At 44.7% G+C, this 22,287-nt stretch overlaps 1 protein-coding gene across 4 annotated transcripts in view; it reads right to left on the bottom strand.

The window, feature by feature from the left end:
• The window catches only part of PRPF18 (pre-mRNA processing factor 18), a 65,108-nt gene that overhangs the window by 2,992 nt on the left and 39,829 nt on the right, over positions 1-22,287 (bottom strand). For all 4 annotated transcript variants that reach the window (XM_077264620.1, XM_077264619.1, XM_077264616.1 and 1 more), the window contains 5 exons: positions 11,364-11,477; positions 11,124-11,270; positions 7,010-7,078; positions 6,708-6,848; positions 3,085-3,156 (listed from right to left, as the gene is read on the bottom strand). In XM_077264620.1, coding sequence (XP_077120735.1) covers positions 3,085-3,156; positions 6,708-6,848; positions 7,010-7,078; positions 11,124-11,270; positions 11,364-11,477 — 543 coding nt within the window. The remainder of the gene's footprint in view (positions 1-3,084; positions 3,157-6,707; positions 6,849-7,009; positions 7,079-11,123; positions 11,271-11,363; positions 11,478-22,287) is intronic.

Below are 22,287 nucleotides of genomic sequence, written 5' to 3'. Positions count from 1 at the left end.
AAAGTTCCAAACGATCTGCTACGACATACGATTCTCAGCAGGGTCCCTGATCGCTGCTGCGTGTCAGACACTGCGATATCGTAACGATATCGCTAGAACGTCACGAATCGTACCGTCGTAGCGATGAAAATGGCACTGTGACGGTACCCTAAGTAATGCATTCAACCCCCATGGCCTGTGTGCACACTCACCACGCAAGAATCCTTTAATGAACAAAAAGCATGTTCAAGTGCGTTTAAATTTTGTTCAACAACCTTTAAACAAGCACTGCATATCCCCCCAAAAACACCATACCAACAATGAAGTTTTGAGGTGGGAACATCATGGTGTGGTGCAGTTTTCAGCATACAGTACTGGCAAACTTCATATAGAAAAATGTACCCGATATTCTTGAAAAATATCTGCTGCCACCATTCAGGATGATGACGATGAAACAAAAGTGGACATTTCAACAAGACAATGATCCTATCAAAGCCAAGGAAACTCAATTGGTTTCAGAGAAAGAAAATAAAGCTGCTAAAATGGTTTGTGTGGAAGAATGGGCCAAAATCACACCTGAGGAATGCATACAACTAGTTTCTTCATAAAGGACAAAGTATTAAATAAATTTTAGTAAGGGTTTCAATACTTTTTCCCGTGTCATTTCTCATTATTACATATACCGTATATACTCGAGTATAAGCCGAGGCACCTAATTTTGCCACAAAATACTGGGTAAGCTTATTGAATCGAGTATAAGCCAGGTATGCATTGTTCCCTCATCCCGTCGTGGTATGCATGGCTCCCCCCGTCCTTTCCTGGTATGCGTGGCTCCCCCCGTAGCCGTCCTGGTATGCGTGGCTCCCCCCGTAGCCGTCCTGGTATGCGTGGCTCCCCCCGTAGCCGTCCTGGTATGCGTGGCTCCCCCCGTAGCCGTCCTGGTATGCGTGGCTCCCCCCGTAGCCGTCCTGGTATGCGTGGCTCCCCCCGTAGCCGTCCTGGTATGCGTGGCTCCCCCCGTAGCCGTCCTGGTATGCGTGGCTCCCCCCGTAGCCGTCCTGGTATGCGTGGCTCCCCCCGTAGCCGTCCTGGTATGCGTGGCTTCCCCCGTAGCCGTCCTGGTATGCGTGGCCCCCCCCGTAGCTGTCCTGGTATGCGTGGCTCCCCCCCGTAGCTGTCCTGGTATGCGTGGCTCCCTTCGTTGCTGACCTGGTATGCGTGACTCCCCCCATAGCTGTCCTGGTATGCGTGACTCCCCCCATAGCTGTCCTGGTATGCGTGGCTCTCCCCGTAGCTGTCCTGGTATGCGTGGCTCCCCCCGTAGCCGTTGTGGTATGCGGGGCTCCTCCCGTAGCTGTACTGGTATGCGTGGCTCCCCCCATAGCTCCCCCTGTAGCTGTCCTGGTATGCGTGGCTCCCTCCGTAGCCGTCCTGGTATGCGTGGCTCCCCCCGTAGCCGTCCTGGTATGCGTGGCTCCCCCCGTAGCCCTCCTGGTATGCGTGGCTCCCTTCTCCCCGTAGCTGTCCTGGTATGTGTGGCTCCCTACACTTGTAGCCATCTTGATATGCGTGGCTCCCTTCTCCCCATAGCTGTCCTGTATGCGGGGCTCCCCCCTCTAGCTGTCCTGTATGCATGGCTCCCTTCCCCCCGTAGCCCTCCTGGTATGCGTGGCTTCCTTCCCCCCCGTAGCTGTCCTGGTATGCATGCTTCCTATTACGAAAAAAAAACAAAAAAAATCCTACTCACCCTCCAGCATGCTCTAGCAGCACCTCGCTCCGGCGCCAGCAGCTCTTCCTGTGCTGAGCGATCACGTGGCACCACTCATTAAGGTAATGAATTTTCCCTCCACACCTATGGGAGTGGAGAGGCGTGCATATTCATTACCTTAATGAGCGGTGCAAAGTGATTGCTCAGCAGAGGAAGAGCTGCTGGAAGCCACAACTAACGAGATGCTGCGGGGGCGCCGGGACCAGCGGGATGCTGCGAGGGCACGCTGGAGGGTGAATAGGATGTCTTCTGGAAGCCGGCGGATGCGGGTGTCACTGTGCGCGCTATAAGAGAAGTGAATATTCATTTCTCTTTAGCAGTGGCACAGGCTTTAGCCACAGCCGCCAGCTCCTGCCTCTGTGACCAGCTGCTCCACCGCTCCCCATCCCCCGCCGGCTTTCTGGGACAATTCACTCGTGTATAAGCCGAGGGGGACGTTTTCACCACAAAAAAAGTGCTGAATAACTCTGCTTATACACGAGTATATACGGTAAATTAATTTATGGACACCTGTGGTTTGATGTACTTGTCTGTGTGGATTGGATAGGTTGTTAACATCTGGTGAGAATTTCATGTCATGTCACTAGCACCTTTAGAAATATACTTATTTAGAAAATTGGGAGACGCGTTCAATACTTATTTAATCCACTGTACATACAGCAAGTGAAGTTTGGACCTTTAACGCCTTGACGTTCCATGACTGATATGTTATGGTTCCTATATAAAAACGTTAAAAAAAAAAAGGAAGGAAAGGAAAAAAATGGGTTGTCAAGCTGCTATGATATCTGCCATACACAGTAGCTACAGAAAGGATGCATTATGGCTCCCTTCTTTTAGTTATATTCAGAAGCAGTAGCATATTACAACACAGAAGTGGGCAGTGTAGATGTGAATCCAGCTCTATGATAGGCTAATTCACTTACCAGAATTTGTAGCACAATCTGCCAGTATCTTTGCCACTGCTATACTGAGCTACAACCATATCAATACCAATTTTAACCTTATGGTTCAGTGAGCTGTTTTCAACAAATGGATTTTCATAGAAAATTAACCTTTCAGGATGCAGTGGTAAATGTGGCTTATAAGTGGAGAAAGACACATTTCTCTGATAAGAAACTGTAATATTTTATATATGTACTATTGACGTATGTAAAGTTTGTGGAAAGGACAGTGAACATTTGAGTCAGAACATATAGGACACAGGCCTCTAGAAAAGTCAAACAATTTTTCCAAAAAATCAGATGTACTTTTGTTTGTGAAGTTATTGTTAGTTTGAGGATTCAGCGGTCACTACTTTTCACATCAGATGCTGCAAAAATGTATGGCACACTACTTACCTTCACATATTCTCTTTGTAGCATATATTTAATAATATCCGTGATTGACTCTTTAATGTCAGCTGGGAGATTCTGGATAGACAAATAGAACACAAAATCAGAGACTGTTGAGAAAGGCACTTCTTCGTAATGTAAAAAACCCTAGCTTTCTATTACTACAGATCGGACATAAAAAAGACATTGGTTTATAAGCAACTTAAAACATGCTTCTATCTGCCCACTCATTTACAGGCCAAGGTGAAAACCAATCGCTGTCAGCTGCTGATCAGACAGAATGCCATTTCCTAGTGGAAAGTCCCTTATACTCATCACCCCCTTACAAAGCCTGTCATTCTGTACACCAATTATTGTAATCTGATGCATCCTGATAGTGGTGCCCCAATCATCTTGAAGAATAGCATAGCAGCATGTAGAGTGCTCATTCATTAAACATACATAATACTACATCTAAAAGGGACACTAGTCTTACCTATGTGTGTTGCTGGGGTTGAACGTTTTTATTTTTTAAATTGTATTAATTATCTATTTATGTAATCGCCTTGTAATGTTTTCTTTTCCTGTTCTGTCCAGATGTCACTGCATCCCAGAATTCCAAGCGGAGGAAGTTCACCGACCGCCATATCTCAATATGGAAACGGCTGCTGGTACCAACCTACTGCATACCACCAGTGGAACACTGTCGCACTACACACACACACACACACAAACCCAGCCTCTTGAGCGGTACCACCATCGCGAACACACCGCCGCCGGGATCAGATAAATGATTCACACACACATTGTCTTTTGCTTCCTTCTCTGCCCAGGAGCTGTGGTATGTTCGGTACACGGTCAGACACAGACAATATATAAAATGAACTTTTGTTCGTGGGAAAAACCCCATCTAACATTTAAATAAGGCTGGTTTCACACTTGCGTTGGCCAGAGTTACTCTGTTAAGCCCCACCCACTGCCACACCTCTTCCGTTCAGCTCCGCCTACGTTGGCATGTATCCTGCATACCTATCTTTAACATTGGGTACGCAGGCCATGCAATGCCTCCGCATGCGTCGTTTTGACGCTGCGCCGACCGCAACAAAATGCAACATGTTGCGTTCGACACAGTTCGGCGCATCAAAACGATGCATGCGGAGGCATTGCATGGCCTGCGTACCCAATGTTAAAGATAGGTACGCCGGATGCCTGCCAACGTAGGCGGAGCTGAATGGAAGAGGTGTGGCAGTGGGCGGGGCTTAACAGAGTAACTCCGCAGCTCTGGCCAACGCAAGTGTGAAACCGGCCTAAAATAGTTAAATATAAATATGTATATTTAAATGTATTTTTTAATATTTACTGTAGCCAGTATTTGCAGTAAGTGGAGAGGGCTTAACTCCTGAGCCTTCTCCACCCGCAATCACCCCAGCAATTACGTGCAGTACAGGATACTGCATTAAGGGGTTAAAGAGGCATTCCATTCTGAGATATTTAAAGCATAATATAATACCGTATATACTAGAGTATAAGCCGACCCAAGTATAAGCCGAGGTACCTAATTTTACCATTAAATACTGGGTAAGCTTATTGACTCGAGTATAAGCGAGTATACATTGTCCCCCTCATCCCTATCCTGGTATGCACGGCTCCCCCATCCCTGTCATTGTATGCACGGCTCCTCGGTCCCTGTCATTATATGCATGGCTCCTTATCCCCTATCCTTGTATTCAGGATTCCAGTTTTGAAACAAAAAAAAAAAAACAACAACAAAAAAAAAAAATTACACACACAACAGCATTCTACTTACCTACCAGTGCGCCCTCGAGTGGCACTACACCTAGTTTGTTCCGGCACCAACAGCTCTTCCGGCCGAGTGATCACACGTCCCCACTCATTAAAGGGAACCTACCACCCCGTTTTTTAAAAATTAGATAAAAATAGTGTGAAATAGGGGCAGAGCTGGGCTTTACATTAGGGCCTTTTCGGTGCCTTTACACCCCCGTTAGGCTGCCCAAATACCTTTGTGAAGTGGCCGTTTTGTCCTGTCAATCAAGCTGGTCAGGTCGGATGGGCGTGGTCACAGCGCTGTTTGTCCCCCAGGATCCTGCTCATCATTACGTTGGTGGCGTAGTGGTGTGCGCATGTCCAGCAGATGAATCCACTGCCCAGGAGATGAATAACGGCACGGTCTTCGCTATTCAGCCGTTTACCGGTGGGCGCGGCCATCTTTCCTGTGGCCGCGCCTGCGCAGATGGAGCGCTCTGCTGCCCGGGGCTTCAGGAAAATGGCCGCCGCGATCTCCATCTGCGCACGCGCGGAATCCCGCGGCCATTTTCCTGAAGCCCCGGGCAGCAGAGCGCTCCATCTGCGCAGGCGCGGCCACAGGAAAGATGGCCGCGCCCACCGGTAAAAGGCTGAATAGCGAAGACCGCGCCGTTATTCATCTCCTGGGCAGTGGATTCGCCTGCTGGACATGCGCACACCACTACGCCACCAACGTAATGATGAGCAGGATCCTGGGGGACAAACAGCGCTGTGACCACGCCCATCCGACCTGACCCACTTGAGTGACAGGACAAAACGGACACTTCACTAAGGTATTTCGGCAGCCTAACGGGGGTGTAAAGGCACCAAAAAGGCAGTAATGTAAAGCCCAGCTCTGCCCCTATTTCACACTATTTTTATCTAATTTTTAAAAAACGGGGTGGTAGGTTCCCTTTAAGGTAATAAATATTCATCCCATGCCTATGGGAGTGGAGAGACGTGCATATCCATTACCTTAATGAGCGGGGCCACGTGAACGCTTGGCACAGGAAGAGCTGCTGGTTCCGGAATGAAGGCGATGCAGTGCCACTGAGGGCACGCCGTTAGGGGAGTATGATGAGTGCTGGAAGCTGTCATTGTGCACTATTACAGCAGTGGCACAGGCTTTAGCCACAGCCGCCGGCTCCAGCCTCTGTGATCCGCTGCTCTCCCGCTCCCCCTCCCCCTTTCTGGGACCGTGACTCGTGTATAAGCCGAGGGGGTGTTTTCAGCACAAAGAAAAACATGCTGAAAAACTTGGCTTATACACGAGTATATACCAAAAATGCCCGATAGATGCAGCATTCAGTCTTGTGCAGAGGGGAATAGTGATGTAGCTGGCACTCACATTGCTCTTTATGTACTCCAATGGGTCACACACAAAAAAAAAAATCAATGGAGAAAGCCAGGCCACTAACCATGGTGCAAAGTGGGATCTCATTTGTAAGGGGGGTGTGGCCCCCCATTCATCAACCATTATAATTATACAGACATTAAATGCCTGAGATGGGACACTTTAATGTGTGTTCTCACTTAGATCTGAAAACACTGGTGGCTCTTTTCCATAAACAACAAATATGAAAAATATGGAAAATGTATTCCCCGTATATCTTCACCATAAATCAATGTTCTCCAACCAGTGGATATTGTGCACCAGTGCCACAGCAGTATCAATGGAATCTACCATTATATTAAAAGGCATATTATTTGGTTAGGTATTTGATATATCTTTCCTCTTTTAATAGTCAGTCTGTCTGAACAGACATATCTGAAGTCACTCCTGAGCTACAAAAGGTAGTGTGTGTGTTCTGCTGTTCATATACTGTGCTTTGGTCAGTGGCCTTCACCTTTTTACGCAGTTTTCTGAATAGTGGTTTTAAATAGGACTCTGTTTGCTTCTGTGTGGCACTTGCCAGTTTACCCTGCACGCTCCGCTTAACACAATCTTCTCTTGCATTCAAATCTTTGGCCCAGACTCCTAGAAGAAACTGGGAAACAAAAATCATAGTTAGTTAAGTAGCCATCTAGTGGAAAACAAAAGTACTGCAGGTCTGGGGAAAAATAAGCTCATGTGAATCTGCAGCTTTATATAGCCCAGAAATATGTTATAACCTTTAAAACGGACAGAATGTAAAATACAAAAAATTACCTTTAGGACTTTATTAATGACATCCATGTCTTTGTTGTCATTACCTCGTCCCAGACACTCTCCCAAAACCTGAAAATTGAAAATATATTCTAGTTTAAAAAAATAAATAAATCTGAAACAAACAAAAGACACATATAACAATTGTTTTGCAAGATTATTATTATTTTTTTTTTTTTAAATGCTTTACAACCTGAGCTTAAACAGATTCCTCCCAGAATGCAAACGCTCTCTCCAAGGATAAAGGAATAACACAAAATGTCATGCTTTTAGCAGACTATGTGCTTGTGCCCTTTGCAGCAATGACTCTCGAATGCCAGCTGAACAGCACAGCAGCTGCCACACATTCTGTATACTGGCTCAGATCCTGAGCCCGTTCCATATACTGGTGCTGCACTTCTGCCGTACATTCAAAAGAGAAAAGACGACGATCCAGAAGTCCAAGATAGTATAGAAAACTATAACAAATCTGCATTAGATAGTACAATATACAGATAGGGAACAGGAAAAATACATACATGGAGAGCAAGTGTCCATGGGGAGCGCAAGATAAGAGCATTGCATGTGTATCTATAATCTATAATATAACGCTGGGAGGCGTCACTCTGTCCGAAGCCTTTATAGACTGCGCAAGCGCCGGCGCAGTTTGGACCCCACAGAGTGACGCTCCCAGGAGATCGCGGTATGCGTAAGCACTGAACGCACACCGCGATCTCCAACGGAGAAGCAGGGACATGCCAGGAGGGTGAGTATGCTATATTTACCTGTCCCGTTCCACCAATGTGCGCCGCTCCGTCTTCCGGGTCCTCTGCCTGTGACGTTCAGTTCAGAGGGCGCGATGACGCGCTTAATGCGCGCCGCCCTCTGACTGAACAATCACAGCCAGAGGACCCGGAAGACGGAGCAGCACGCAGCACTGGATCAGGGCCAGGTGACTATAGCAAGTGTCGGGGGCCTGAGCTAGCGGCGACTCCGGCACCTGACCCCCACAGCGCGCCGGTGTCCCTGCCTGCTCAGGCCCCCCAGCGACGATAGGGGAGTATGTTATTTTTTTTTATTTTATCTTTATTGCAGCAGCATACAGGGCATATAATACTATGGAGCATCTTATGGGGGCCATCAACCTTTATGGAGCAGCATACAGGGCATATACTATGGAGCATCTTATGGGGGCCATCAACCATAATGGAGCAGCATATGAGGCATATACTATGGAGCATCTTATGGGGGCCATCAACCTTTATGGAGCAGCATATGGGGCATATGGATGGGAGCAGCAAATTACAGAACGGTGGCGCAGGATGGGAGCAGCACATGACAGAACTGTGGCGCAGGATGGGAGCAGCACATGATAGAACTGTGGCACAGGATGGGAGCAGCACATGACAGAATAGAGCAGCACATGACAGAATAGGGCAGCACATGACAGAACGGGGGTGCAGGATGGCAGCAGCACATGACAGAACTGTGGCGCAGGATGGGAGCAGCACATGATAGAACTGTGGCACAGGATGGGAGCAGCACATGACAGAATAGAGCATGACAGAATAGAGCAGCACATGACAGAATAGGGCAGCACATGACAGAACGGGGGCGCAGGATGGGAGCAGCACATGACAGAACGGGGGCGCAGGATGGAAGCAGCCCATGTCAGAATGGGGGCACAGGATGGGAGCAGCACATGACAGAATGGGGCCGCAGGATGGTAGCAGCACATGACAGAATGGGGGCTCAAGATGGGAGCAGCACATGACAGAACGGGGGGGGGGGGGGTAGGATGGGAGCAGCCCATGACAGAATGGGGGCACAGGATGGGAGCAGTACATGACAGAATGGGGGCTCAAGATGGGAGCAGCGCATGACAGCATGGGGGCACAGGATGGGAGCAGCACATGACAGAACGGGGGGGTAGGATGGGAGCAGCACATGACAGAATGGGGGCGCAGGATGGCAGCAGCACATGACAGAATGGGGGCGCAGGATGGCAGCAGCACATGACAGAATCGTGGCTCAGTATGGGAGCAGCACATGACAGAACGGGGGCGCAGGATGGGAGCAGCACATGACAGAACGGGGGCGCAGGATGGGAGCAGCACATGACAGAACGGGGGAGCAGGATGGCAGCAGCACATGACAGGATGGGAGCAGCACATGACAGGATGGGAGCACAAGATGGGAGCAGCACGTGGCAGGATAAGGGCGCAGGATGGGAGCAGCACGTGACAGGATGGGGGCGCAGGATGAGAGCAGCACGTGACAGGATGGGGGCGCAGGATGAGAGCAGCACGTGACAGGATGGGGGCGCAGGATAAGAGCAGCACGTGACAGGATGGGGGCGCAGGATGAGAGCAGCACGTGACAGCATGTGGGTACAGGATGCAAGCACTACATGACAGGATGAGGGCGCAGGATGGGAGCAGCACATGACAGCATGGGGGTGCAGGATGGGAGCACCATATGACAGCATGGGGGCGCAGGATGGGAGCACATGACAGAATGAGGGCTCAGGAAGAGAGTAGCACATGACAGGATGGGGGCGCATGATGGTAGCAGCACATGACAGGATTGGGGTGGAGTATGGGAGCACCACATGACAGGTGTGGGGTACAGGATGGGAGCACGTGACAGGATGAGTGCTCAGGAAAACAGTAGCACATCACAAGATGGAGGCACACAAAACAGGATGGGGGCTGCACATGACAGGATGGGGGCGCAAGATGGTAGCAGCACATGACAAGATTAGGGCGCAGGATGGAAGCAACACATACCAGGATGGAGACCATATACCAATATAAATGCTCGCCACCCGGGCGTAGAACGGGTTCAATAGCTAGTATAACAATAGCTAAAAGAGATAATATATAATAGTAGTCTATGTTACAAGCAAAACCCAGCAGTTTAGACAAAATGGTATGTTATCAAAAGTCAATATGGATGCAAGCAACAGTGCTGAACATAGGCATACCTTAATTTGACACCAGTGCGAGGGCTCAAAACTACCTGCGTGTATGCCCCAACGCGCGTTTCGGGCCACCCAGTCAGGGTGCCATACCACTTGGTCTAAACTGCTGGGTTTGCTTGTAACACAGACTACTATTACAGATCTATTTTAGTCATTGTTATATACACATGCAATAGCTCCCATCTTACGCGCCCCTCGCACACTTGCTCTATATCTATTTTTCCTGTTGCCCCTACTTGTACATTCTACTATCTAATAAATATTTCTTGTACTTTTCAATACTATCTTGGACTTCTGGATTGTTGTCTTTTTCTCATTTGAATATACATCTGTGACAATTTGTCCTCATTTATCCTAAATATATAGTTGCGTTATGGACACGATATAACATTATTTGAGTCATACATTCATCTGTTGATTATGTACTTTTTTCCATGAGCAGTTTTTACTTCTGCCATACATGTGTGGTGCACATCTACAAGGGTTTGGACATTTTTACAGTTTTTCTATTACAGCTTGCTTGTATTTATTACATTGCAAGCTACTTAAAGCACCACTCTTGTGGGCTTTTCCTTTTTATTTCACCGCTGGAGTGTTAAAGATAACTTCAGATCCCTACCCCATGTAATATACTATGAGACGCCATCTTCTGCTCTTCCCGACTCCACTCCCGAACCGCCATCTTGTAACTGCAGCTTCTGTCTGACTGGAAATCCGAGATAATAACTGCAGTCACCATATCTTAGTGTAAGTCTACTAGAGGCTCGCTCTGGCTCCTCCGTTTCAGTCACAACCTGCAGAAGTCGACTGGAGCGGCACCAATAAAAACGCGACTGGTAAGTGTATTACTAAGGGCAGGGAACATTAGAGACACCACTGCAGCAGGTTTTTTTCTATCTAACCGCTGGAGTGGTGCTTTAATTTAGTTTCAAACCTGACAGCCACCAGCAGCCTCTAAGCACAGTCTCTAGCCCTTCTTCTTTCCTCTCCTAAATACAAATACTGATGACATGAGTAGCAAAATATAAATTTCCGATCAATGAGGAGGGGGGCGGAAGGAACAAGAGGCAGACACAGATATTCTGTAGCAAGTTCTCCTAAAATGCAAGTTACATTTTAGGGGATAATATACCAACTAGCAAAGTCAAAACACACCTCAAGTTCCTCTATTGTGGTGTTTTCCTCATGGACTTTCAGGTCATTCTGTGTATCTTCTACTGCTGGTTCTTGACCAGCCACCAGCTCATTCAGATACTGCTGGTCAATCTTATCCAATGCAGCTTTCAGATCATTTCTTAATCCCTGGAATTGCAGGTAAAATAAAACAAATTCATCTTTCCCAAATAGACATGCAAAATAATAGGAAGTTTGCATAGGTAATTCTTCACCAAGTACCTTATTGACTTCTGGAGCAAGAATTTCTATCTTTCGTAAGCGCTGAAAAGCGTCGTAATCAGTTTCCCCGAATAATCTGATGGGCTCACCTCTCTCTCGAAGCCTCCGTATGACCTAGAAAATAGTAATAGATGGTATTATTCTTGTATAAGTAATGAAATAAAGACAAGCTGCACCAGTAATGGTATGTTCAGGCCTGGCAGATTAGTAGATTTAGCAGTGGCGACATTGCAGTAAATTTGTCTGTAGAGTACAAAACCTCATCCACATGTAGTGGTACAATTCTGGGATGGTAACAGGGCATTCGTCAGATTTGTGCCATGGATTTTACCCTTTGCTATGCACTGTTTGTTTTTAAGAAGGGGTAAAAAAGCATCAGAGAGCGCAGAGGGGCAGTCACACAGCTTCTCTTCTCTCCCTAGGGATACAGGCTCTTTGAACATTGCTTTTAATCTGCCGACGGCTGGAAGCAGGAGTGGGAGTCTCATTGCTTCTGCTCCTACAATTTACATAAAGCATTTTGGTTCATAAAGACAATGTTGTCTGGTATCCAGACATAAACCTGTCAAATATACGCCTAAAGAACATTCTTGAAAATATTTCCCTGGGAACATTGCAGTTTCTACTTATGTACTTCTTAACATATGGATTTATGTGCCAGACATCTGACCCAAACTAGTTCTAAACAAGATAAACGGATATGCATCCCTTCAGAACAGTACCACGATTTATTAGGGGCACAGAGGTTCACACAATTGTAATTTTGTGCATCTTTCATTTAAATTGTCCAATAGGAAAAATGGAATGAACTGATGATTTATACAATTCTTTCCTATAAAAAAGCAATGCAAAAAAATATATAACTACAAACGTTGATATATCAAACATACTGATGGGTGGAGCGTCGCATCCCATTGTAAACTTAGCCGTTTAGAGCCATGACTTCCGTTCATTACTTTATGGCACTGACTGATAATAAGGTTTGCCAGGTTTCTGGCGTGTTTGATAAAAAGTGCAACACTTCAGATTTCCACATTTCTGCCAATAAAAAACCTGTTCATAGTCTAAGTAATTCAGAGCTTCTATGCTGCTACGGGTCCTGGTTACTGCTGGGCATCGACACAAAGCAGGAATTGTCCTAATAATACCAGCTCTGCAGTATCAGGGCAATTCAGTGGTGGGAACGAGTGAAGGACCTGCAGTAACATGATCGTGAGAGCACAGGTCCTTCACCTAGGGAGTTGTTCAGCGGCAGTCTGGAGTAGAGATGAGTGAATTTTTCAATATTTGGTTTGGGTTACGATCGCTGAATTTGCAATACTTGCCGAACATAGCCAAAAGCCATGGGAGTCAAGATAAGCAAATATGTTCGAAAACGATTGCCAAGCATAAATTTGGCACAAATATGACACGAATATGGCACATTCGGATTCGGCAACAGTTTTTCTGCACATATTCGCTCATCTCTAGTCTGGAGACCAGTAAAGAACTACACAAAATGTAAGAGGAGCCTCGAGAACTCTCCACTCCCAACCTCCAGTATCACATTATTTCTGACATTTAATCCTTGCATTCTGTTATATGGTGGGCAGGGGTGGGCTGGGCCGGTCCCTCAGCAGCTATTAGGGACCACCCGGCCGCTTGCTGCTTTAGTAGCTTCTGGGAGGCACTGCACCTTTAAATCCTGCAGCTTGTGCCTGGCCGTGTCCTATCATGCAGCGCCTGGTGAGGAGGGTTCCCGGTCTCCTTCCCTGAAATCAGGACCAGTGCGGTGCTCAGTGGCAGCTCCATATCCCTGCTAGTCTTTCTGTCCTGCCTTCAGGGCCTCCCTCCTGCTGCACACAGCAGCTCCTGGCCAGAAACAATGGCAAGATGCAAACATAGTTTGTGTGTGAAGGAAAGTGGTGTGTTACTGTGTGCCGACAGGTGGAGGGTATGCATTATTATGTACTGTGGGGGCTACAATAAGTCTGATAACATGTGAATTATGAGGTAATTGGTCTATGTTACCATGGGGGTCTACTACACGTTACACTGTGTGTGGGGGATGGAGTGAAGTAACACTGTACTGCTATGGTCTAAAGAATCCTAAACTGTACTGTGAGCTCCACTGTGGGGATGATGGGTGAGGGACATGGGGATGAATGTACTGTAGTCCTCAGAGTGGCTGTGGTATGATGGGCTGGGGGTGTTACAGACCTTACTGTGTGTGAGGAGCTTTGTGGATTTTCACTGAGCGAATGAGAAGTTTGTGAATCTTGATGACCGCTTGCAGAGGCTAAAGGGGTGGTCTGAAACTAAATTTCACCCTAAATGTCTTATTAATGGGGTTGTTTCTACAAGTCTGCAGATACTCTACACTGTGTTCCAAATTATTATGCAAATAATATTTCCTCATATTTTCTCTAAATTACCTATCTGAATTGCAGTCATTGTTATTTTCCAGTCATCTACTATTCTAGTATAATTGCAATGTTTTGGAACAAACTGCCTATGAAAACAGTATCTTTTAAAAAAAAATAAACACTCAAAATGCATGTTCCAAATTATTATGCACAGCAGAGTTTTCAACCTTTTTTTTATTATTATTTTGAACAAAAAAATGGTCAATTGTGAAGTTATAAGCATTATCAGCTTATTACAAAATGAAATCAAACAGTTTTCAAGTGAAAACTTTATTCTAGGTGATGTTACATTTGCACATAGAACCCCTTGTTCGAAAGAAGCTTCTGAACTCTCTCGTCCATTGATTTTGTCAGTTTTTGGATGGTTTCTGCTTCAGTTGTTTTGCATGTGGACAGAACACCCTCCCAGAGCTGGTGCTTAGATGTGATCTGCCTCCCGCCATCATAGACACTCCTTTTGATGATGCTCCAGAGGTTCTCAATGGGGTTGAGGTCAGGGGAAGATGGTGGCCACACCATTAGTTTGTCCTCTTTTATGCCCATAGCAGCCAGAGATGCAGATGTGTTTTTTGCAGCATGAGACGGTGCATTATCATGCATGAAAATGATCTTGCTGCGGAAAGCACGGTTCTTCCTCTTGAACCATGGCAGGAAGTGTTGTTTTAGAAACTCCACATAGATTATGGAGTTCATCTTTATCCCTTCAGGGATCATAAAGGGGCCAACAATCTCTCTCCCCATGATTCCAGCCCAAAACATTACTCCACTTCCTCCTTGTTGGCGCCTTAGTAGTGTTTTCGTGGGGTGTCCATCAACCAGCCATCCTCCACTGCATCCATCTGGACCATCGAGCGTTGCACGGCACTCATCGGTGAACAAAACAGTTTGGAAGTCGGTCTTCATGTATTGTTTGGCCAACTGGAGCCATTTCTGCTTGTGTGCAGTGGATAGAGGTGTTCAACAGGATGGCTTACGTACCTCTGAAGGACCCTGCATCTTGTTGTTCTGGGGATGTTGGAGGCACCAGCAGCTTCAAAAACTTGTCTGCTGCTATGACCAGGCATTTTTGCAGCTGCTCTTTTAACCTTATGCCATTGCCTGTTGGAAAGAGTCCTCAATTTTTCCTTATCAGCACGCACACGTGTGTGCTGGGAATCAGCTACATACTTCTTGATTGAGCGATGATCACGATGAAGTGTCTTGGCAATGTTGATTGTAGTCATGCCTTGACCTAAATACTCCACAATTTGTTGCTTCTCAGCAGCCGACACATCCTTTTTCTTTCCCATTTTGGCAAAACATGTAGGCTGCTTAATAATGTGGAACAGCCTTCTTAAGTAGTCTTGCCTTTATTTGGACACACCTGCCAAACTGATTTGCACAGGTATCTGCAATTGCTTTCAGTGATATAAAGAGCCCTGACACACATCACCATCAATGAGTTTAAATGACAAACAAAAAATTTCTAACCTTATCACTCCTAAACTCTTTGTGCATAATAATTTGGAACACAGTGTATGTGATTGCAGTCTTGTGAATCCTCCCATCGCGCACACTGCATGCTGTGAGGATTCTCAGATGCCGGAAATGGTGGGCACATGACAAAGTAGGTATGATTTTCATACATGTGGTCACATGCCATCTAGTTGGGAGCACCTCACTCAATGCCAGAACATCTAGTTGGAATGTGGACGATGTGGAGTATGCAAATCACATACTTGCAGTCGTGTTCCCACCGCTCTTTGGCATCGGAGATTCTTTGCAGCTTGCATTGCACCCAATGTGTGGATTCACAAGTCTGCAGTTTGAGTATCCCAGCATGCACTGAAGATTCACAAACTAAATGTCTTCAGAATGAAAGTAAAAAAAGGAAAAAAAGCAGGGAGTTACAGTAGAGAGAGAGCAAGTAGGACATTTTTATTTAAAGTATTTAAGAAAAGTGATTCAATTATTATATTAAAGAGATAGACATTTAGGATGAACTTTCACCCCTTCACGCCATGGACATTTTTGTTTTTTCCTATCCTTCTCCTAAGAGCCACAATTTTTTCATTTTTCTGTCCCCATAGCCATACGAGGGCTTGTTTTTTGAAGAATAAGTTGTACTTTTGAATGGCACCATTCATTTTACCATATAGTGTACCGGAAAATTGGAAAAAAACACAGCAACATTGCAAAAAAAAAAAAATGCAAGTTCCACAATTGTTTTTAGGGTATTTTTACTAACCATGTTTACTATATGGCAAAATTGACCTAGCAATATCATTCTTATTATAAGTTTGCAGATACCAAACATGTATAGTTTATTTTTATTTAAGTGGTAAAAAAAAACCCTCCAAAATTCATGTGATTTTTTTTTTGCTGTTTGTCACCATTTTCTGAAGCGTTTCCATTTTTTGCGATTTGTCGTTGGGTGAGGGCTTATTTTTTGTGCCCTGAGCTGACGTTTTTATTTACACCATTTTGGAGTAGATATGAGGTTTTGTTCGCCTCTAAAACAGTAATATATTACTATATCGTACTATTGATTTCACTGTCTCCATGCTAGTCACATGTCTTTATTCAGTTTGCATCCAGCTGAAGATGAGCAACTGTTGTGATAACTAAGAGAAATTTAAGTGAAAGAGGTTGGCTCATACTGACAGTGGCATCACGTATGGAGAGGTCGCGTGGCATCACGTATGGAGAGGTCGCCTGGCATCACGTATGGAGAGGTCGCCTGGCATCATGTATGGAGAGGTCGCCTGGCATCACGTATGGAGAGGTCGCCTGGCATCATGTATGGAGAGGTCGCCTGGCATCACGTATGGAGAGGTCGCCTGGCATCACGTATGGAGAGGTCGCGTGGCATCACGTATGGAGAGGTCGCGTGGCATCACGTATGGAGAGGTCGCCTGGCATCATGTATGGAGAGGTCGCCTGGCATCACGTATGGAGAGGTCGCCTGGCATCACGTATGGAGAGGTCGCCTGGCATCACGTATGGAGAGGTCGCGCGGCAAGTGCAGTGAGAAAATATGACCAATCAGTGAAACGTGGTTCAAATCCGGCGCCAATTCGCGGCCAGACTGCTCCTGTCACTGATTGGTCACGCCAGCCACCGGCGACCAATCAGCAACACGGGATTTCCGTTACAGACAAAATTAGACGAATATATAGTAGATACACACACACATACATACAGTGGGTATGGAAAGTATTCAGACTCCTTTAAATTTTTCACTGTTTCATTGCAGCAAAAAATTTTTTCATATTAATGTACACTGTGCACTCCATCTTGACTGAAAAAAACAGAAATGTAGACATTTTTGCAAATGTAATAAAATAGAAAAACTGAAACATCACATGGTCATAAGTATTCAGTTTGCAAAAAAAGGTTGCATTATAACATGCTAAAACATGTCAATGTGAAATATATGAAAGATGAATAGAATACGGCTTTTGAATATGGAGGTAGCTCTTCCCGGTATGCACCTATTCACATTAGTCTGGATGAGCCAGTCAGTTTTTTGTCATTTGTATGTAAGCTTACTGACTGAGCACTCCGCCCTTCCTACATGTGGTGATTTTAATCACAGCAGGTTCCTACTTACCCATACACTGTGTTCCAAATTATTATGCAAATTCGATTTAAGTGTGATTAATTCTTTGATTTTTCAAATAAACTCGTGGATGGTATTGTGTCTCAGGGCTCAATGGATCACTGAAATCAATCTTAAACAAATGTGATAATTAGTTTTCCAGGTGATTCGAATTAAAAAAAAAAAAAATATGACATACTCACCTCTCATCGCTCAGGCCCCCGGCACTTGCGATATCCCCTTTCCACTGCCGTGCATCGCTGTGTCTTCCGTCTCTCTGCAGTCACTATTTAGGCAGAAGGTGGACACTGAACATGTCATCATGCCCTCTGACCTGAACGTCACAGCCAGAGGATGCCGAAGACGGAGCCCGGCGGTGGAACGGGGACAGATGAATATTGCATGGCTCACCCTCCCCCCGTCATGGCGCAGTCCCTGCTCCGATGTGATGGTCTCTGGCGCTGGCAGCTTGTTCCTGTGTTCAGCGGTCACATGGTACTGCTCATTAAAGTAATGAATATGCGCTCCACGCCTATGGGAGTGGAATCGCGTCTATATTCATTACTTTAATGATCGGTACCACCTGACCGCTGAACACAGGAACAAGCTGCCGGCGTCAGAGACAATCTGAGAAGCAGGGACTGCGCCGGGAGCAGGTGAGTATGATGTGACAGCCGCCGCTCCCCCTCCCCTGCCGACCCCCTGGGACTTGAGTATAAGACGAGAGGGGCACTTTTAGCCTAAAAATTGGGCTGAAAATCACGGCTTATACTCGAGTATATACACGGTATTTCACATTGACATGCTTTAGCATGATAGAATGCAACCTTTTTTTGTATATTGTACATGGGGGTAGCTCCTCTTCATATGCACCTATTCACAGTAGTCTGGATGTGCCAGTCAGTTTCTTGTCATAAGTATTCAGACCCTTTGGTCAGACACTCATATATACAGTTATATGAAAAAGTTTGGACACCCCTATTAATCTTAAGCTTAATGTTTTATAAAAATTGTTTTTTTTTTTGCAACAGCTATTCCAGTTTCATATATCTAATAACTGTTGGACACAGTAATGTTTCTGCCTGGAAATGAGGTTTATTGTGCTAACAGAAAATGTGCAATCTGCATTCAAACAAAATTTGACAGGTGCATAAGTATGGGCACCCTTATCATTTTCTTGTTTAAAATACTCCTACCTACTTTTTACTAACTTACTAAAGCGCTTTTTTTGGTTTTGCATCCTCATTGAGCTTTGAACTTCATAGCCAGGTGTATGCAATCATGAGAAAAGCTACTTAAAGTGGCCACTTGCAAGTTGTTCTCCTGTTTGAATCTCCTCTGACGAGTGGCATCATGGGCTCCTCAAAACAACTGTCAAATGATCTGAAAACAAAGATTATTCAACATAGTTGTTCAGGAGAAGGATACAAAAAGCTGTCTCAGAGATTTAACCAGTCAATTTCCACTGTGAGGAACATAGTAAGGAAATGGAAGAACACAAGTACAGTTCTTGTTAAGGCCAGAAGTGGCAGGCCAAGAAAAACATCAGAAAGGCAGAGAAGAAGAATGGTGAGATCAGTCAAGGACAATCCTCAGACCACCTCCAGAGAGCTGCAGCATCAACTTGCTGCAGATGGTGTCACTGTGCCTGTCACACTGTCTTCGAGGACCATCTCTGTGCATATCCTTGGGAGGTATATTTGTGGACACTTGGATATGACCATCTACTAGCTACAAGGACCTTCCCTGGATAACAGCGCTTCGTGATGATTGCTATATTTGCTCTGACTAAGGTAATTGTTTATATGAAGGGTGGCATATAGCATTTTTTAGGAAGTTTTTTAACTAACAGCTCTTTGACAATTAATGGTATCTTCAGCGCAAATATATATATAGTGTACAGAAGCGGCAGCGCTGACAGCTTCTATAGCATGCAGATTTGCATGCTATAGAAGCGATCAGCCGGCACAAAATGAGTGTCCCATAGTGGGACACAGAGTAAAAGTAAGAATGAAATAAAAAAATAATAAAAAAAAATCAATATTTATTCTATCAATAAATAAATATTTGAATTTAAAAAAATTCTAAACGATAAGTACACATTTGGTATTGCCGCGTCCATAACGACCCAACCTATAAAACTGTCCCACCAGTTAACCCCTTTAGTGAACACCATTAACAAAAAATTAAAAACAGCCAAAAAAAACCAATGCTTTATCATCATACCGCCGAACAAAAAGACGGATATAAATAAACATGGTGCTGTTGAAAACGTCATCTTGTCCCGCAAAAAACAAGCCGCCAAATAGCTCCATCACATGAAAAACAAAAAAGTTATAGCTCTCAGAATAAAGCGATGCAAAAATAATTATTTGATATAAAATAGTTTTTATTGTATAAAAGCGCCAAAACATTAAAAAAATGATATAAATGAGGTATTACTGTAATCGTACTAACCAGAAGAATAAAACCGCTTTATCAATTTTACCACACGCGGAATAGAATAAATGCCGCCCCCCCACCCCCCCAAAAAAAAAATTTGAAGAATTGCTGTTTTTTTATTCATTCTGCCTCACAAAAATCGGAATAGAAAGCGATCAAAAAATGTCATGTGCCCGAAAATGATACCAATAAAACAGTCAACTCATCCTGCAAAAAAACAAGACCTCACATGACTGTGGGCCAAAATTTGGGAAAATCATAGCTCTCAAAATATGGTGATGCAATAACTACTTTTTGCAATAAAAAGCGTCTTTTAGTGTGTGAAAGCTGCCAATCATAAAAACACGCTATGAAAACCCGCTATAAATAGTAAATCAACCCCCTTTTTATCACCCCCTTAGTTAGGGAAAAATAATAAAATAAAAAAAAAGTGTATTTATCTACATTTTCCCATAAGGGTATGTGCACACGTCCGGATTTCTTGCAGAAATTTCCTGAAGAAATCCGCATTTTTTTTTGCGTTTTTTTCGCGTTTTTTTTAGCATTCTGCAAGCGTAATTAGCTTGCAGAATGCTAAAGTTTTCCAAGCGATCTGTAGCATCGCTTGGAAAACTGACTGACAGGTTGGTCACACTTGACAAACATACTGTTTGACAAGTGTGACCAACTTTTTACTATAGATGCTGCTTATGCCGCATCTATAGTAAAAGATAGAATGTTTAAAAATAATAAAAAAAATAAAAAAATGCTTATACTCACCCAGACATCTCCTTGGCGGCGTCCGTGCCTCTTCCTATAGCTGGTGTGTGCGCGCAGGACCTTCCATGACGTCACGGTCACGTGAGCGGTCACATGACCGCTCACGACCAATCACAAGAAAGTGACGTCATCGGCAGGTCCTTCACCGCACACCAGCTACAGAAACCGAAGCGGCAGCATGTAGCGGAGAGGCGGGAAGACATCGAGGGTGAGTATAGGACTATTTTTTATTTTAATTCTTATTTTTTATCACTTATATGGTGCCCAGTCCGTGGAGGAGAGTCTCCTCTCCTCCACCCTGGGTACCAACCGCACTTGATCTGCTTACTTCCCGCATGGTGTGCACAGCCCCGTGCGGGAAGTAAGCAGATCAATGGACTCCTAGGTGTGCGGAATCCCCTGCAATTCCGCATTTTAATGAACATGTTGCTTTTTTTTCCGCAATGCGATTTTTTCGCGGAAAAAAAGGCTACATTTGCACAAAAAATGCGGAATACACTGAAAATAATGGGAGGCATATGTTAGCGTTTTTTTCGCGTTTTTATAGCGAAAAAAACGCGAAAAATACTGAACGTGTGCACATGGCCTTAGGGTTAGGTTTGTGGTTAGGTCTCTCTCGCTCTTGAACAGGAACTCACTGTATTCCCGGGTGAAAAACAAAAAAACAAATCCAGTAGAAAAACGGATCCGTCGCATCAGTTTTTCACTATTTGCGACGGATCCGTTTTTTATAAAAATTAGCCGGATTGTGCCTGAAACAATAAACCTGATGTGTGAAAGTAGCCTTAGGGTTATAGTTGGGATTAGGGGTGTGTTTGGGTTAGGGTTGGAGTTGGAATTGGGGGGTTTCTCCTGTTACCATTGGTAAAATAAAACAAATTGGATGTGAAGTAATTTTTTTGTGAAAAAGAGTTAAAATGGTCATTTTTTTTTTTTTTTTAAACATTCCAAAAATTCCTGTGAAGCACCTGAAGGGTTAATAAACTTCTTGAATGCGGTTTTGAGCACGTTGAGGGGTGCAGTTTTTAGAATGGTGTCACTTTTGGGTATTTTCCATCATATAGACCCTCAAAGTGACTTCAGATGTGGTCCCTAAATAAAAATGGTGTTGTAAAAAGGAGAAATCGCTGGTCAACTTTTAACCCTTATAACTCCCTAATGAAAAAAAAAAAATTATGGTTCCAAAATTGTGCTGATGTAAAGCCATCTTTGATTTAAGGATTTAAGGGCATGAAAATTCAAAGTTGGAAAATTTCAAAATTTTCATCAAATTTCCGTGTTTTTTTTCACAAATAAACGCAAGTCATATCAAAGAAATTTTACCACTAACATGAAGTACAATATGTCATGAGAACAGCCTCAGAATCAGCGGGATCCATGGAAGGGTTCCAGAGTTATAACCACATAAAATGACAGAGGTCAGAATTGTAAAAATTGGCCTGGTCATTAACGTGCAAACCACCCTTGGGGATAGAGGGGTTAAGAGGCTCCTCTGTCCTCCACTCATTACCTGTAGTAATGGCACCTGTTTTAACTTGTTATCAGATTATCGGATTTTTCCGCAGCGGATTTGGAAAATCCGCAGTGCAAAACCACTGCGGTTTTCACTGCGGATTTTCTCGCGGTTTCTTCTGCGGATTCCTCTGCGGGTTTTCAACTGCACTTTCCTATTGGTGCTGGTTGAAAACCGCTGCGGAATCCGCAGAAAGAATTGACATGCTGCGGAAAATAATCCGCT

This window comes from Ranitomeya variabilis, chromosome 5, assembly GCF_051348905.1.
Source record: "Ranitomeya variabilis isolate aRanVar5 chromosome 5, aRanVar5.hap1, whole genome shotgun sequence".
Lineage (NCBI taxonomy): Eukaryota > Metazoa > Chordata > Amphibia > Anura > Dendrobatidae > Ranitomeya > Ranitomeya variabilis.
This window is presented reverse-complemented; position numbering and strand designations above follow the sequence as displayed.